Source organism: Mustela nigripes, chromosome 3, assembly GCF_022355385.1.
Source record: "Mustela nigripes isolate SB6536 chromosome 3, MUSNIG.SB6536, whole genome shotgun sequence".
Taxonomy (NCBI): Eukaryota; Metazoa; Chordata; class Mammalia; order Carnivora; family Mustelidae; genus Mustela; species Mustela nigripes.
In genome coordinates, this window is record NC_081559.1 from 106,859,041 (window position 1) to 106,874,886 (window position 15,846).

Genomic DNA, 15,846 nt, shown 5'->3' on the forward strand with positions numbered 1-15,846 from the left:
TCATGTGTCTGTTGGCCATCTGGATGTCTTCTTTGCAGAAATGTCTGCTCATGTCCTCTGCCCATTTCTTGATTGGATTATTTGTTCTTTGGGTGTTGAGTTTGCTAAGTTCTTTATAGATTCTGGACACTAGTCCTTTATCTGATATGTCATTTGCAAATATCTTCTCCCATTCTGTCAGTTGTCTTTTGATTTTGTTAACTGTTTCCTTTGCTATGCAAAAGCTTTTGATCTTGAACAACGCCAAGGGCAAGGGAAGCAAAGGCAAAAATGAACTATTGGGATTTCATCAAGATTAAATTTGTTAATTTTAGAAACTGATCTGTAAGTTTCCAGGTCTCTAAAATGACAAAATATATAGTCATTGAGACAAAACCTTTAAACTATCTTTTATTTTTACCTCCCTTTCAATGCACCAAGCAACGATGATTCTTAAGTGATATATATACCTCAATTTTCTTACCTTTTCTCCATTCCAGTTGCCATTGTTTTAGTTCAGGCCTTCATTATCACTTTACTATTTCCATAGGCCTTACTTGGTTCTCCCTGTCCTTTTCCCTCACTGCTCGGTAGTGCTTGCTGTGGACATGCACACATAACATGCTCCATTTTCTATACTGAAACCAGAACAAACTTTCCAGAATACAAACTGGGGAGACTTTCTTGCCTAGAGCAATGTTTCTCAGCTTTTTAAGCTTCTGAACTAAAAGCACAAACGTAGCAGGACCATTTTTTAATGTCTAATTTTAAAAAAATACAATAGGGGTGCCTGGGTGGCTCAGTGGGTTAAGCCTCTGCCTTCGGTTCAGGTCATGATCTCAGGGTCCTGGGATCAAGTCCCGCATCAGGCTCCCTGCTTAGCAGGGAGCTTCCCCCTCTATCTCTGCCTGCTGCTCTGCCTTACTTGTGACCTCTCTCTCTGTGTCAAATAAATAAATAAAATCTTTTAAAAAAATACACCAAATATAAGGACTAGAAAGAAATCCAAACATATTCTACAGCTTCATTCTTTGTAATGTTGTGTAAGAGCTGTGCTTCATATTCCTCTTACAAAGACTCACCGGTATATAGGCACCTGGGTGGCTCAGTTGGTTAAGTGTCTGCCACCTGCTATCAGTTCAAGTCCTGATTCTGGGGGTCAGGGATTGAGCCCTGCTCAGTGGGGAGCCTACTTCTTCCTCTGCCCCTCGCCTTGCTCATGCTTTCTATGTCTCTCAATTACAAATAAATAAGTAAAATCTTAAAAAGAAAAAAAAAAAGACTCACCAGTATAATGGACCAGACAGCATGATCCTTGGCACATTGTGCTTAAGAACTGCTATTGAATGCATTAAAGGAAAAAAAAAAAAAAAGATGATAAAACTTAGAAAGAGTACTGGGTCTAGTCTTAGAGCACAAGTAATGCATAAACAGAATAGCTCTTGGTACAGAATTATATTAAGAACCCTGAAATGCTGATGAAGAAATAGTGTTAAAACCATCTGGATGGGAAAAGTCTGAAATATATAATAAAGTGTACAAAAATGTCATTTTTCAAATGTAATGACTGCAACTGGAAAGGGTGAGCTTGAATTTAAAGTAGAAAGAGTGACAGCAAGTGAAGGAATGAACACATATCTAGACATGTGCCAACCACTGGGTTAAATATTTTACATAAATTGTCTTTTTTTTGTTCTCATAAAAAGCCTATGTACACTTATTATCCCCATTATACACAGAGAAGACTGAGATTAAATAACATCCCAAAGGACATATAATTAGTAAGCTGCAGAGTCAGAATCTGAATTCAGACTGGGCTGGAATCCAATGTCTGGGCTCTTTCCAAATATACTACAGTCTCTAACTGGTCCAGAAAGAAAACGCACACACATACACACACATACAGAGCCAGATTATGATCTTGAAAGACAACTGCTTCTGTCTCTGGGCTGTCATTATTTTTTCATCTAAAGACCAATAACGATCAATATTTGTTCACATTATCATTACATGTTTATCCCATCCACTCATAAATGGTTGGCGTTGACCTCATTGGGTTGTGCTGTCAGCCAACTGGCTAGTTTCCAACCCAAGCCTATCTTTTTAATCAGGCCTTTTCCCTCGATTCCAATGAGCAAATTGATGATACAGAGATGTTAGTGTTTCCTTTAGAAACTGTGCCTATGCCTATTAAAAACAAAGAGGTTTTTATAAATATCTAAGGATTGATTGATCTGCCCTTTAAAATCAGGGTTTCCAGAGAACCAGAATTTTCATTGTAATTTAGAACTACTTGATGCAAGAACTTGAGTAGCTATTGGAAGTTTAGCTTCATTATATTCAAAGAAAGAATAGGTATCTCTGTAGAAGACCACAGCTCCAGAACAGAAATTCTCAGCTCTGATTAACACTGAATTGGCAGAAACACTATCTTTATAATTCTTCAGTTGTCTCCATTCTTTCATCTTAATACTCCATGCATAATCCTTTAAACAATTCACTTTTAAAAGTAAAAAGACATAATCTGTACTTTTAATTCTTTAAACCTGTGATCTTATTTTCCCATTTTCATAATCTTCTTCCTTCTATATATCCCATTCATTCATTTTTTTAGCTTTGCTTAAAAAAAATAAATCCCAAACCTGACTGACACTGTACTTTGCAATGATGTGTGTGTATGTGCATGTTGCGAGTTGTGTGTAATGCTGAGAATTGTGTTCTATGAGGAGTGTTGATAGTTGCAGATAGGAAGAAAGGAACAAGGGTACATAGAAGCAAAGTTAGATTTGGAATTTAATTTAATAGATAAAATTTAATTATTTCAAATATTGGCTTTTCTTTATCATTTGCTTTTAAAAATAATCTTGTCACGAATCTCAATTTCTTGTATTCCAGCAATTTCCAGTCCTTTTTATTTATGATTCATGTCTTTTTTACCCATCAAAGACTTACTGTCTTCTAACTAATCCAGCTCCTCTATGAATGAGCATTCATAATCTTAAGAGTTTAAAAACTTCAGCGTATTTGTATTTAGGCACCACAAGTGATGCTTTTGGGGGTTATGGTTCTTGGTCTCTGATCAAAGCTAATCTCAACAACAGGTTCCTTACTCCTGACTCTGGTGACTGACTCCAGTTTCTGAGTCTTTGACCAGCCTGTGACCCCTTCAATGATGCTCTGACCTTATGGTCAACTGAGACCTCATATATGCACACAACTCTCTCTTTGTTCCTTCATTTTTGTGATGTCACCTCTGGAAGCCAAATTTAAGGCTCACATACTATTAGGTCTTGGTGAGAGAAACATGGGGTTCACAACTGTTGATTGAATGAGGATAGACACAAGTGGTAAACTGACAAGGTGGTTACCAAAAGTGTCACATGGTGTTCAAAAAGCCTGATATGGGATTAAGTAGTGGACAAACGAAAGGGAAAAAAAAATTGAGTACAAATCTGAGAGACCTTTCTTTCAACTGTTTATTCAACACATATTTATTGAACATATATGTAGTACTGGACATTAAGTGCTGGAGTAGAATAATATCCTTGCTCTACCAGGAGCTTTGTATGCTTTAATCACCCCACAATTAGTATATATATCCTGTGACTCACACATGAAGGAATTAGGATACATTTCTTCAGTTAGGGGCACTTGGGTGGCTCAGCTGGTTAAGCATCTGCCTTCAGGTTAGGTCATGATCCCAGGGTCCTGAGATGAGCCCCACACCGAGCTCCCTACTTAGCGGGAAGCCTGTTTCTCCCTCTCCCACTCCCCCTGCTTGTGTTCCCTCTCTTGCTGTGTCTCTGTCAAATAAATAAATAAATTCTTAAAAAAAATTTCTTCAGTTTATATTAAGTCATTGATAAATTATATTTAAGGTTAGAATAGAAAAATAAGATAGTCAATATTCCTAACCTGAGAATCAAAAAAAAAAAAAAAAAAATCCATTAGTGGAGGTCTGGGGGTGAAATGGAGTAGTATGTGAAGAAAACAACTTAGAAAAACATATTTTTAGGCATATTTTGAGTTTAGGCTAATTATGTAACAGTCATGTGGGCACATTCTGAAAATCCAAGAAGGGCCAAACTCACACAAGACAGTCAAATGGAAGACTCACCCATGTCCATCTAGGAGACATTCCTGCTGTCATTTTTAGGGATTGGAAGTCAATTTTCAAATAGGCCATATGCAAAGAATCATACCAACCTTGGTTCAAAGCCCAGCATAGATATTGACTAGAGTGTGAAATGGATTACAACCCTTGTAGCTGCCTCAACCACACAGTACAAATGATGGTTTTCCTCTTGCTGACAACCTAGACAGACAGCTGTGCAAGACAGACAGCTCCCACTGCTTTGCTGTTATACTTGGTCGTTTATTTATGATGTAGTCCTAGTAAGCCATTTGTTTTTTTTAATTTAATTTTATTTTTTAGTGTTCCAAGATGCATTGTTCATGCACCACACCCAGTGCTCCGTGCAATATGTACCCTCCTTAATAGCCACCACCAGGCTCACATAGCCCCCGCACCCCTCCCCTCGCAAACCCTCAGTTTATTTCTCAGAGTCCACAGTCTCTCATGGTTCGTCTCCCCCTCCGATTTCCTCCAATTCACTTTTCCTTTCCTTCCCCTAATGTCCTCCATGTTATTCCTGATGCTCCACAAGTAAGTGAAACCAAATAATAATTGACTCTCTGCTTTACTTATTTCACTTAGCATAATCTCCTCCAGTCCCATCCATGTTGATACAAAAGATGGGTATTCATCCTTTCTGATGGAGGCATAATATTCCCTAATATATATGGATAATATCTTCTTTATCCATTCTTCTGTTGAAGGGCATCTTGGTTCTTTCCATAGTTTGGCGACTGTGGCCATTGCTGCTATGAACATTGGGGTACAGATGGGCCTTTTTTTCACTACCTCTGTATCTTTAGAGTAAATACCCAGTAGTACAATTGCAGGGTCATAGAGTAGCTCTATTTTTAATTTCTTAAGGAATCTTCACAGTTTTCCAAAGTGGCTGCACCAACTTGCATTCCCACCAACAATGTAAGAGGGTTCCTCTTTCTCCACATCCTCTCCAATACTTGTTGTTTACTATCTCAGCAAACCACTTATAATTGAAAGACAGTACCTCCATACCAAATCTAACACAAGATTGTGAATAGAATTGCTTTTAAAGCTGGAAAAATACCCGAGAGCTCTCTTGTCAATCCCTGGACAGGACTAGCCTTTCTTCTAGAAACTCTTGCAGCCTGCTGCACCCCATCCATCACCAATCACCAGCACAACATAGCAAGTGAAGTGCCCATCTCCACCATGTTTGAGGAATTTGCTTTAATTGCCTTTATTAGTTTTGAGGCCCGACAGACCCTCAGATGTCTAGAATGTGCTCAGTTAAGGCTTGTTGATTGAACAAATGAGTGATAACCCTTGCAATTTACATTTGAGGAATCTGAAATACAGAGAGGTAAAACTGGAAATATCGAAGGTAGAAGAGTGCCCAGGATTCCTGGATCCCAAATTAAAGTTTTTTTTACATGGAATTTTTCATAAACATAAAGAGCTTCTTAAAAATACATGTGGATTATCGTTCAATGCAAAGTAGATGCTTGGTTTCTTGAGTTCAGGGTCTTTGCCTTTGACTTTAATTTTGTCTTCCTACAACAAAGAGCACAACCATGTTTATTCAGCAGGTAGTCAAAAGGCAGAGACTATATTAAGTTGGAGATGGATGTCAGGAGAGAGAAGGTTTAAATTTCTTTTCATCTATCTAAACTTCTTCTATTTTAGAGAGCCATGTTTCTTGTTCTGTTCATTATAAAGCAATTTATCTTTTAGGATTTCATGGTGGAAAATGGGGACAGGGTTAGGTTTAAGAGTAATATTAGAGTATTTATTTTTGTTGTTTACTAAGTGAAATTATAGGTAACAAGGGGAAAAATAAATGAAGCTAAAAGCACGAGTTGTCACTTCTAAGCACCATTGTAGGCACTACACAAAATATGTGCTTTATGTCTTTTAAACAAAGTAGGCCATTAAGTGTGAAACGCTAAGAGGAATTTTATCTCACCTATAAATACAAGTGAATCTTTTAAGCTCCAAATCCCCATATACAGACAATTTACTGTGGTAATCAAGATGATACTCACAATTTGACTTCTGGGCCATCTGTTACTCTATTGGTATTTTAATAATAATGAATAAAAATATATGTTGGTAACAAAACGTGTTACTTAAAGTAGAATCATCTTAAAGAGTCCATGATAATTTTTAAAAAGCTGTGTAAATATCATATTTACTCAGAATTCTCTTGTTTGCCTTTACCTTTTAATTAGCGTGATAGAAGACCTTTAGTATGTAACCGTACATACATACTAAGGAACAAATAATCCCCACTTCTTCAGACTGAAAATATCAAACAAAATGCTTAACTTGAGGAGCCACACATATATTCATAAGGAAACATATCACTTTTGTTTATCTGTTCTTTTTTTTTAATCCTTCCTTTATGTTTTCTTTTCTTCTTGATGTTAAAGTTGTTGAACTGAAAAGACAAGAAAAAATAGAGAAGACATTCAAATTCTTTTGAAAATCCTATGCTATTCTTTACTGTTTTTTTCTGTTATCCAGAAGATGCAACTCTGGCCTTCCTTTTGCACAAAGAAAGTTATTCTTTAAACGAATGTTATAGAACACAATATAATAATGATCGCTGGACTTACGCAGATGTAGCAGGTAACTTTGAGCTAGCAGTCACCATTTATGAGTAAGGAGACCTGAGCTTTTGTCTAGGTTAGTCCATCAGTGAACTGAATAATCCTTAACAGCCTTGTCATCTCTCCAATTCCTGAAGTCCTCATTTGTAAAGTGAAGGGCTTGAATTTCACCACTTCATAGGTTCCTTGGGTTTTGGTATCCTCTTAGTCTATGAATGTAGGGCTAAGTCACTTACAGATAAGAATAGTGTTGTTCAGCAGTTACTGATTGGAAAGAGTTGAGTAACTTTCCATCATACACATAAGCATGGATTTTTATCTGCCTGGGCATCGGGTAGAGTAGAAAGTGACCTTAATGTCGTAAAGGAAAAAGGTAAAGATGGAAATGAAATCATCTGCTGAGGAAAATGAATTAACAAATCAAACATGAGTAAGGGTTTACATTTTTTAATAATATCTTTTTAACTTTATTTCCTTTTTGCAAAAAAATATTTTTTAAAGATTTACTTATTTATTTGAGAGAGAGCATGTGAGCAAGTGTGGGAGGGGAAGAGGGAGAGAGAATATCAAGCAGCCTTGTCACTAGGCATGGAGCCCAACGTGGGGCTCAATCTCAGGACCCTGAGATTAGAACCTGAGCCAAAACCAAGAGTCTGACACTGAAACAACTGAGCCACTCAGGCACCCCTGTAAAAAAATCTTTTAAAGATAAGCCCCATCCATGGGATTTTTCAGAGTTTTGTTTTAAAAATATTCTACTATGCCAATGCATCAATTAAGTGTGAAAAATGATATTCTAGTAAAATTATGAAGGTCTATCTCAGGTTGTGTGTTCTCTTCAAAGTCTGACTTTAGTCCTTTGCTATATTTTCCCCAAACTTCAAACATCTCTTTGCCCACCTGGGTTTATTCACCCTCTCCTCTCTCCTCATGTAAATACAGATAAACATCCACCATACTTTTGGAGGAACTGACTGATAGATTTAGCAGTGTGCAGACACACTGTCAGAAAGCAGAGATGTGAGTGGTGCCTAAAATGTAATGACAACACGGGTTTGCTTATTTAAAGCCTGCAGGAATGGTGGAGCAGATGGTGCTTTGTTTCTTTCTTTCCCATCCATGTGTTTGGTGTGATGTTGGCCCAGGCTCCGCAAGGCTGCCGATCCACAGAGATCCGGGAGGACTGCCCTGTGCAATGTTGTTCTCACTCTCTGGTGACTGTTTAACACCCTCTTTCCCCCTCCATTTCATATTCTCCTTCTCATCTGGCCCTTTGTCAACGTTTAGTGCAAAAGAGTTATTGGTGACATCAATTATTGAGCAGGTATTGTGACATACAATGTCTCAGAAATAAAATTGTTGAAATGGTTGTTTTTGATTACTGCAAATATTACAGACAATTCATATAGTGCTTCCTGATTTCATTCTATGCTTTATCCTTTAAAGGGTGTTTCTCCCATATTTTCCCATATCTTCTCTTTCTGTTTGTTCTAAGATGGTGCTCTGGCTAGATATGTCAGAGATGACTCTCTTGATTTTGCAGACAAAGAAGTTGATGTTTTAGTATATTTGAATTTATTAACTGGAGTCATCAAATCAAGAGAAGAAACCAAACTAGAATGACAAACTCTTAGCTCTAGCCTTCCTGATAATTTCCACTATCCCCGACTGCCCCAAATCATGTATTAAAACATATATACACTGTTCTCATGTATGCTAGATCATTTCTCTTCTGCTTTAAGAATAGGACACATGTCTAAAAATAATACACACTTTTGGAATTAGAATGGCTACATGGAAAAATTCTTAATTCCCAGTGACCAGGGTTAATTTGATTAGAGGCCTGGTCTATTCTCAATTTAGGTGAAATAAAGGAGGCAAAAGGAGCTATGTACTGGCTGTGGAGGAGAGGTCTTTCTTCCTTTCTGATTTGAAATTTTCCCATTATTTTCATTTTTAAGAATAGAACAAAATTTCAGCCATGTTCTCTAAAAGTCACTTTTGCAATGCACAAGGTCTATGATGAGAGGAATCCTGAACAATCTCCTCTGGACCTTCCCTTTAGCAAAGAGTGTTTATGATAAAGGTTGCTAATCTTCCAAGTGTAAACACTGACCCCACAAACTGAGATACAAGGAAGGTACAATTCAGAAGAGGAAATGGCCATTGGGGAAAATGGCAGTTGGGGTCACAAGGCCAGGAAGCTTTGGAAGCTAACCTCTCCTTGAGGCCAGCAGTTTGTGAAAGAGGAGACTGCATATGGCTGGAGGAGACAGAGCAGATCAGTTGCCTGGATGTCTAAATAGTTGGGTCCCCATTTGGCTTGGGTGTAACCTTGGTGAAATACGCTTAAACTTTCTCATCAGTTTTATCTATCATCCATCTATCTATCTATCTATCTATCTATCTATCTATTATCATTTACTCTTTCTATTTACAATGGTCACTGAGCTCTGTGAGGTCTAAGATTCAATTTTACTCAACTCTCTCTCTAATGCTTGCTCAAGTTCAAGAATAAAGTATGTCCTTATAAATATTTTTTGGACTGAATTAAATTGAAATGGTTAAATCACTTCTATTCCTACTTTAAGGGAAACATGGGGTTGGGGCACAAAACTCAAACATGTCATTGTCAACATATTGAAAAATCCTAAGGACCCAATAAAAATGGTAACATGGCATTGTACATGCTGTATGTTTAAGGAATACTTAAATGCATAAATGTATAAACATGGCACTTTAAAAAATCTTCAATTTGCTTGTGGAAGTGGGTGTCAGAAGGGTTCTTAGCTATTGAGAAGTAGTGAGAGGAGTGTTACCTGAAATTGGAGGATGGTTTAACTACAGTTGCAGACAAGTGTGGCTCATAGCATAGCTGTGAAGTATGATGTTGTGTGGTATTTGATGTGTGCATGTGTACGGGTGTACTGTATTTCCGTGGGGGGTCAGTTCCACTGAATTCAGTTTCCTGTATTTACCTAATGTTTTCTGATAATGAGATAAGTATAGGCAAATGTAAGATTTGCATCACATCAAAATTGTTTGCTAATATATAAATAGTGTAACCAATCTGCGCTTCTAAATTAACATATTGGAAGTGTGTATGCACCTCCCTGCACCTGCATCTTGTGCCTGGAATAAAGCAGCCCTGAGTTCTGCTTTCTATTTGCAGAATGACCAGAACTGCAGAGGTATCCTTGCTGTGATTTTTATGTCATTCCTCCTTAGTGAAGATCTGGCTCTGTTTTGTGTTTGTCAAGTACCTCAAAATATTTTTCAAACATTTGTGTTTGGGGAAAAACTCAAAATACACTTTGCCAGTTGATTTTTTTTTTAACACATTTAACAAACAAAAATTTAATCCTTATGTTTCTCATTAATTTTCCTGGAGTTAGATGAAATAGTCCTCTCTAAGAATTTTCTAGATAAACAAACACTCCTATCCAATGTACATTTAAAAAAAAAAAAAAAGACTCGCTTTTTTTGAGAACCTTTACTACACGAAGTTTCCCTTCAAATTAAATGACATAAAGTCATGTTTGAATGAGTATGTCTAGATTCGATGGCATCATTTTGCAGTGTTCTGAAAAGCCAATTGTGTACAGAATGGAAAAATAGGGAAAACATGTTGGTACTGTTGTGGGAACTAATTCTGTCCTTTCTCCCTCCCTTCCTCCCTTCCTTTCTCCCACGACCACCCATTTCTCCCAACAAACCTTTATTGAAGGCTTACTATGTATCAGATTATTTGCTAAGTCCTGCAAAGTGTGTGCCATTTAGTGTAAAATGCAAACAAATGAATGATCACAGAACATTTATACAGCCAGTTTGCTCTTTGGAGAACAGGGTCCTCTGCACAAGATTGCATGGTCAATCTGGAAGAACAGGTCTGTGTTGCCAAGATCACATCTCCCCATGGTCCCACCCTGTTCCACATTTGGACAGCATCAAAAAAAGTTTAGAAAGCCTATCTGTCACATCAGGGTAGGAAGGAAGGGTTGTTTCTGAAGTAAATATCAGACTCAAGGTTGTACAAGTTTGGGGGCTATTCTCCTTCACTTTGTGGATAGAAAGAAATTAATTATTAGAATTAGTCTTTCATTTTCCAAACATTTTCGCACAGCTAGGAATGAGACATTCTAAATCATTCTATCCATCTAGATACATCTATGGCAGGACTCCTCAGGGATTGAAGATGTGAGAGCAAGTAAACAATTTTATCTTCCCTTCAGTAGTCCCCTTCCTTCTAGAATAAGCTCAATAGCCATAACTTGAGGCTTTGTTCAAGTGGTTGATTAAAGGAGCAGATGATAGACAAATCAGTGAGATTTCTGGCCACAGCATTTTCTGGTGTTGTGACCTTGGAGAAACTTCTTAAAATCTCTGAAAGTCAATGTCTCCAACTGTGAATGAAATTTTTACCTGTGTTTCAAGACTGTGAGGAGTCAATGAAATAGCACATGGAAATGAGTCATACTGTCCTTGTTCAGAGCAGTAGTTAGTAAATGATAATGGCTAATGCCATCAATCCTCTCTTGACAGGCTATATCTTGCTAATGGAATTTGCTTGCTTTCTTTCTTATCTTTATAGACAACTGTGATGACCCATTAGCATCCCTGCTCTCTCCAATGGCTTTTTCCAGTTCCTCAGACCTCACGGGTACTCACAGCCCAGCTCAACTCAACCGAAGAGTTGGTGAGTAAGGTGACTGAAACGCTAAAGGCAAGTGCTGAATAAGCACAATGTGAGGAAATGGAAGACAGAGAGCAGTTTCCTTCACTGGGATCATGTCCAAGAGCATTTTCAGAAGAAGAACGGGAAGAGAGGGTTAAGGTGGAATTAAACCCTGTTTCTCTGTGCATAATAGATAACAAACTATGCCAGTTCTATCTCCCCAACCCACACTATTCTTAATTATTATGAGAGGCCTTGGTGAAATTAAGGGTTTTTTTTAATAGCTTTCTTTTTATATTTCATATATCTAACATAAAGAGCTACCAAAATATATTATTACTGAAGCATGTTTATAATAAACATGATTTAAATCTACTGATATAGTCCCTTCAATAACTTCAAATTTTAGAATAAAATGAATGTCACTAATTTAAAAAATATGTAGTACTACTAAATAAAAGCAAAAAAATGCAAATAACTTGCAAGCTTACCAGCTAGAGATAACTGTGGTTATGTGTTGGGTGTGTATCTTTACCATGTATGATGGAAGTAATAGTAGGAAACACTTAACTGATCTCTAAGGCGAAATGTCTTTAACATAATGTTGGGTATCTACATAGATATATTTTAGTCAGATTTGGTTAATTTTTATGATATATATGTTCATTTAAATACACACACATATAGCTATGTAATTGATTTTTTTAATTTTTAAAGATTGTTAAAATTTATTTTTTTATTTTTTAAAGATTATTAACATCTTGGTAATATTTATATGTTTTTATCTCACTAGAGAACATTATAAACTCTCAAGTTGAGAAAAAATGTACATGCAACTTCAAGAGGTATTCTGATCTGTTAGAGTTCATATTAATTATTCCTAATTATATCTTCTCATTGATAATATGAGGCATATCATATTAGTAAAATTTCAAATATTGGCCCATATTTGCTTTCTCGAATAAGTTATAATTGGTGATTGTGTTTGTTATGGATATAATGTGCAGAATGATTTAACTTGTCAAATTTTATTGTTTTAACTTGTTGACATTTTAATTTATAATTTTGAATTTTCATTATTCATAAGAATGATTTGTAGTTTTTGTTTGTGTATTTGGTATCTCTTTTGTACTATATTTTATAGGTATTCTGTTATAATGGGATCAGTAATTTATGTTAGCAAGTTATATGGTCTAGTTAAGGAAGGAGTTTAAGGGAGCTCCTGGGTGGCTCAGGTAGTTAAGCCTCTACCTTCGGCTCTGGTCATATTTTAAGGATCCTGGGATCGAGCCCCACATCAGGCTCTTTGCTCGGTCAGGAGCCTGCTTCCCCCTCTCTCTCTGCTTGCTTCTCTGCCTACTTGTGATCTCTCTCTCTTTCTCTCTCTATCAAATAAATAAGTAAATAATATTTAAAAATTAAAAAAAAAAGAAAGGAGTTTTAAGAATACTGTAAGAGCCTCTTAACTAAGAAAACAAATCGAGGGTTGTTGGAGGGGAGGTGGGTGTGGATGGGGTAACTGGATGAGGGGCATTAAGAAGGGCATGTAATGTAAGGTGTTATATGCAACCGCTGAATCACTAAATTCTACCCCTAAAACTGATAATACACTACATGTTAATTAAATTGAATTTAAATTAAAAAAGTAAATAAATTTTAAAACAGAATTCCATTCTATTTTTTTTTAAGATTTTATTTATTTGACAGAGAGAGATCACAAGTAGGCAGGCAGAGAGAGAGAGAAGGTGGTTCCCTATTGAGCAGAGAGCCCAATGTGGGGCTTGATCCCAAGACCCTGAGATCATGACATGAGCTGAAAACAGAGGCTCAACCCACTGAGCCACTCAGGTTCCCCAAGTATGCTATTCTAAAGGAAAAAAAGAATAAATAACCAATGACCCAGCAGGAAAATATTAATAACAATTGTGTACTAACAAGAATTTCATAAAGCATTTCACCTATATTAAGGTATTTTTTTCTTCAGAAAGATACTGTAAGATAAGTAGTATTACCTTATAATTTCAGATAGGGTTCCTGAGGCTCAGAAAAGTTGTATAACTTGCTTAAAATCACACAGTTACAAAGGGGAGATGCTTTGATTCAAATCCAAGTCATTCAAAACATAGGTTTAGCTCCTAATCACCCCATGAGCTAATTGGCTCACTAACAAAGGTTTAAAAGGGCTATATTAGTGCAATTGCCGGGTCATAGGGTAGGTCTATTTTTAATTTTTTGAGGAATCTCCACACTGTTTTCCGAAGTGGCTGCGCTGCACCAACTTGCATTCTCACCAACGATATAAGAGGGTTTCTCCACATCCTCTCCAGCATTTGTTGTTTCCTGCCTTGTTATTCTTTGCCTTTCTAACTGGTGTAAGGGGGCATCTCAATGTGGCTTTGATCTGAATTTCCCTGATGGCTAATTATGATGAACTGGAGGAGAGTATGCTAAGTGAAATAAGTCAAGCAGAGAGAATTAATTATCATATGATTTCACTTACTTGTGGAACATGAGGAATAACATGGAGGACATGAGGAGAAGGAAAGGAAAAGTGAATTAAGGGAAATCAGAGGGGGAGATGAACCATGAGAGACCGTGGACTCTGAGAAACAAACTGAGGGTTCATAAGGAGAGGGGGTGGGGGATGGGTGAGCCTGGTAGTGGGTATTAAGGAGGGTATATATTGCATGGAGCACTGGGTGTTGTACATAAATGATGAATCTTGGAACACCCATCAAAAACTAATGAGGTATTTTATGGTGACTAACATAACACAATAAAAAAAATGTAAAAAAATAATATTAGAGGGGCACCTGGGTGGCTAAGTGGGTTAAAGCCTCTGCCTTCAGTTCAGGTCATGATCCCAGGATCCTGGAATCGAGTCCCACATCAGGCTTAGTGAGGAGCCAGCCCCCTCCTCTCTCTCTGCCTGCCTCTCTGCCTACTTGTGATCTCTGTCTGTCAAATAAATAAATAATTTTTTTTAAAGGAACTTATTTAGTTTAAAAAAATATGTTAGAAGGAGACTTGGAAACAAATTATCCAGAGTTCGAATGCTGTCTCCTGCATTTACTTACAAGCTCTGTGATCACATGTCACCTCTCTGCTCTTGACCTTAGTTCTTTATCTGTAAAGTGGAATGCTTGCCTTGACACATTATATGCACATTGAGGAAGACTTTCACATTCAAAAGATACTTCTCCCTGCAGGGTAGAGAGCTGGAGGGGAGTACGGAGGTCTACTTGCCAGTTCATGAGGCAACACAGCTCAGAAGATCTTATATATGTTTCGAATGGGACATCCAGGGCCAGAGTTTGTCCCAATCTCATCCAACTCTGCAGTGGCAAAAAGTCATTACTGCCTAGTAGCACCTGGGCAGTTTCTGGGGAAGCTGTGAGTCTGATCATATGCCAGCTTGTCCCCTAGTGAACAGATATTGACCTAGCACAGTTCTCTCTCCTCCAGTTTATTATAACGATCCTATTCACTTATCACTAGATTTATTAACAATAGATTTTTGTTTAGTTTGGAAATGTTAGTATGGTAATGACTTTTTTCTCCTGTAACAACCATTGCCCTCAGGGGGAATTTAACACAGCTTCAAGGAGAGGTTCAATCACTGGTTCTCATCCACGAGCTATATATTTGAATCACCTGGATAGGTTTATAAGTAACACTGCCTGAGCTCGTTCCTCAGATATTCTGAATTAATTGTCAGAAATGGGGCCCAAAGGTGGATATTGATGAAGTAAATAAACACAAGATTTCCAGTTGATTCTAAAATATAAGAGTTCCAAACTGATAAGTTGAATGAATTTACAAAGAACAAAATTTTTTCTATTAATATTTATTGAGCACCTACTATGCACTAAGCACTCTGTTAGAACTGTAGCACATAGTGGTAAAAACAGGCACAAATCCTATTTATAAAGAGTTTACATGGATAATGTAAATTAGCATATAAGTAATTAATAGCTACCATTTTTGTTAGTGATAATATTGATGTCATTATCCTTATATATAACATAAATAATATGCATGCATACATATATATATATATAAATAGGATAGAGAGCCAATATAGATGCATACAGTTATATACACACAAACACACACTCACTCACACACATATACACCGAGTCAGATATAGAGAAAGAGATGAATATATGCAAATGCAAGGTTGGAGATGCACGCACACAGAACCCCATGTATTAAGATATATATATGCATATATGCATATACACAAATATAGTAATATGTATGTGTACATATGCACACACATATACTACTTATACAGAATATATAAATATATAGCATGCATTATAATAAAATATAAGTTATGTTAATATTATTAAGAATAGATTGTTGTCATGAATTTTCTAAATATAGAAATCTGAAAGTTGAGAAAATTAATTTTTGTTTAGTTTGGAAATGTTAGTATGGTAATGACTTTTTTCTCCTGTAACAAC

At 36.8% G+C, this 15,846-nt stretch overlaps 1 protein-coding gene across 1 annotated transcript in view; it reads left to right on the top strand.

Annotated features, from left to right (window-relative positions):
* Positions 1-15,846, top strand: part of CNTNAP5 (contactin associated protein family member 5) — an 831,640-nt gene that overhangs the window by 161,493 nt on the left and 654,301 nt on the right. Inside the window, exon 2 of the mRNA XM_059394484.1 lies at positions 11,294-11,398. Within this exon, the coding sequence (XP_059250467.1) occupies positions 11,294-11,398 (105 nt within the window). The remainder of the gene's footprint in view (positions 1-11,293; positions 11,399-15,846) is intronic.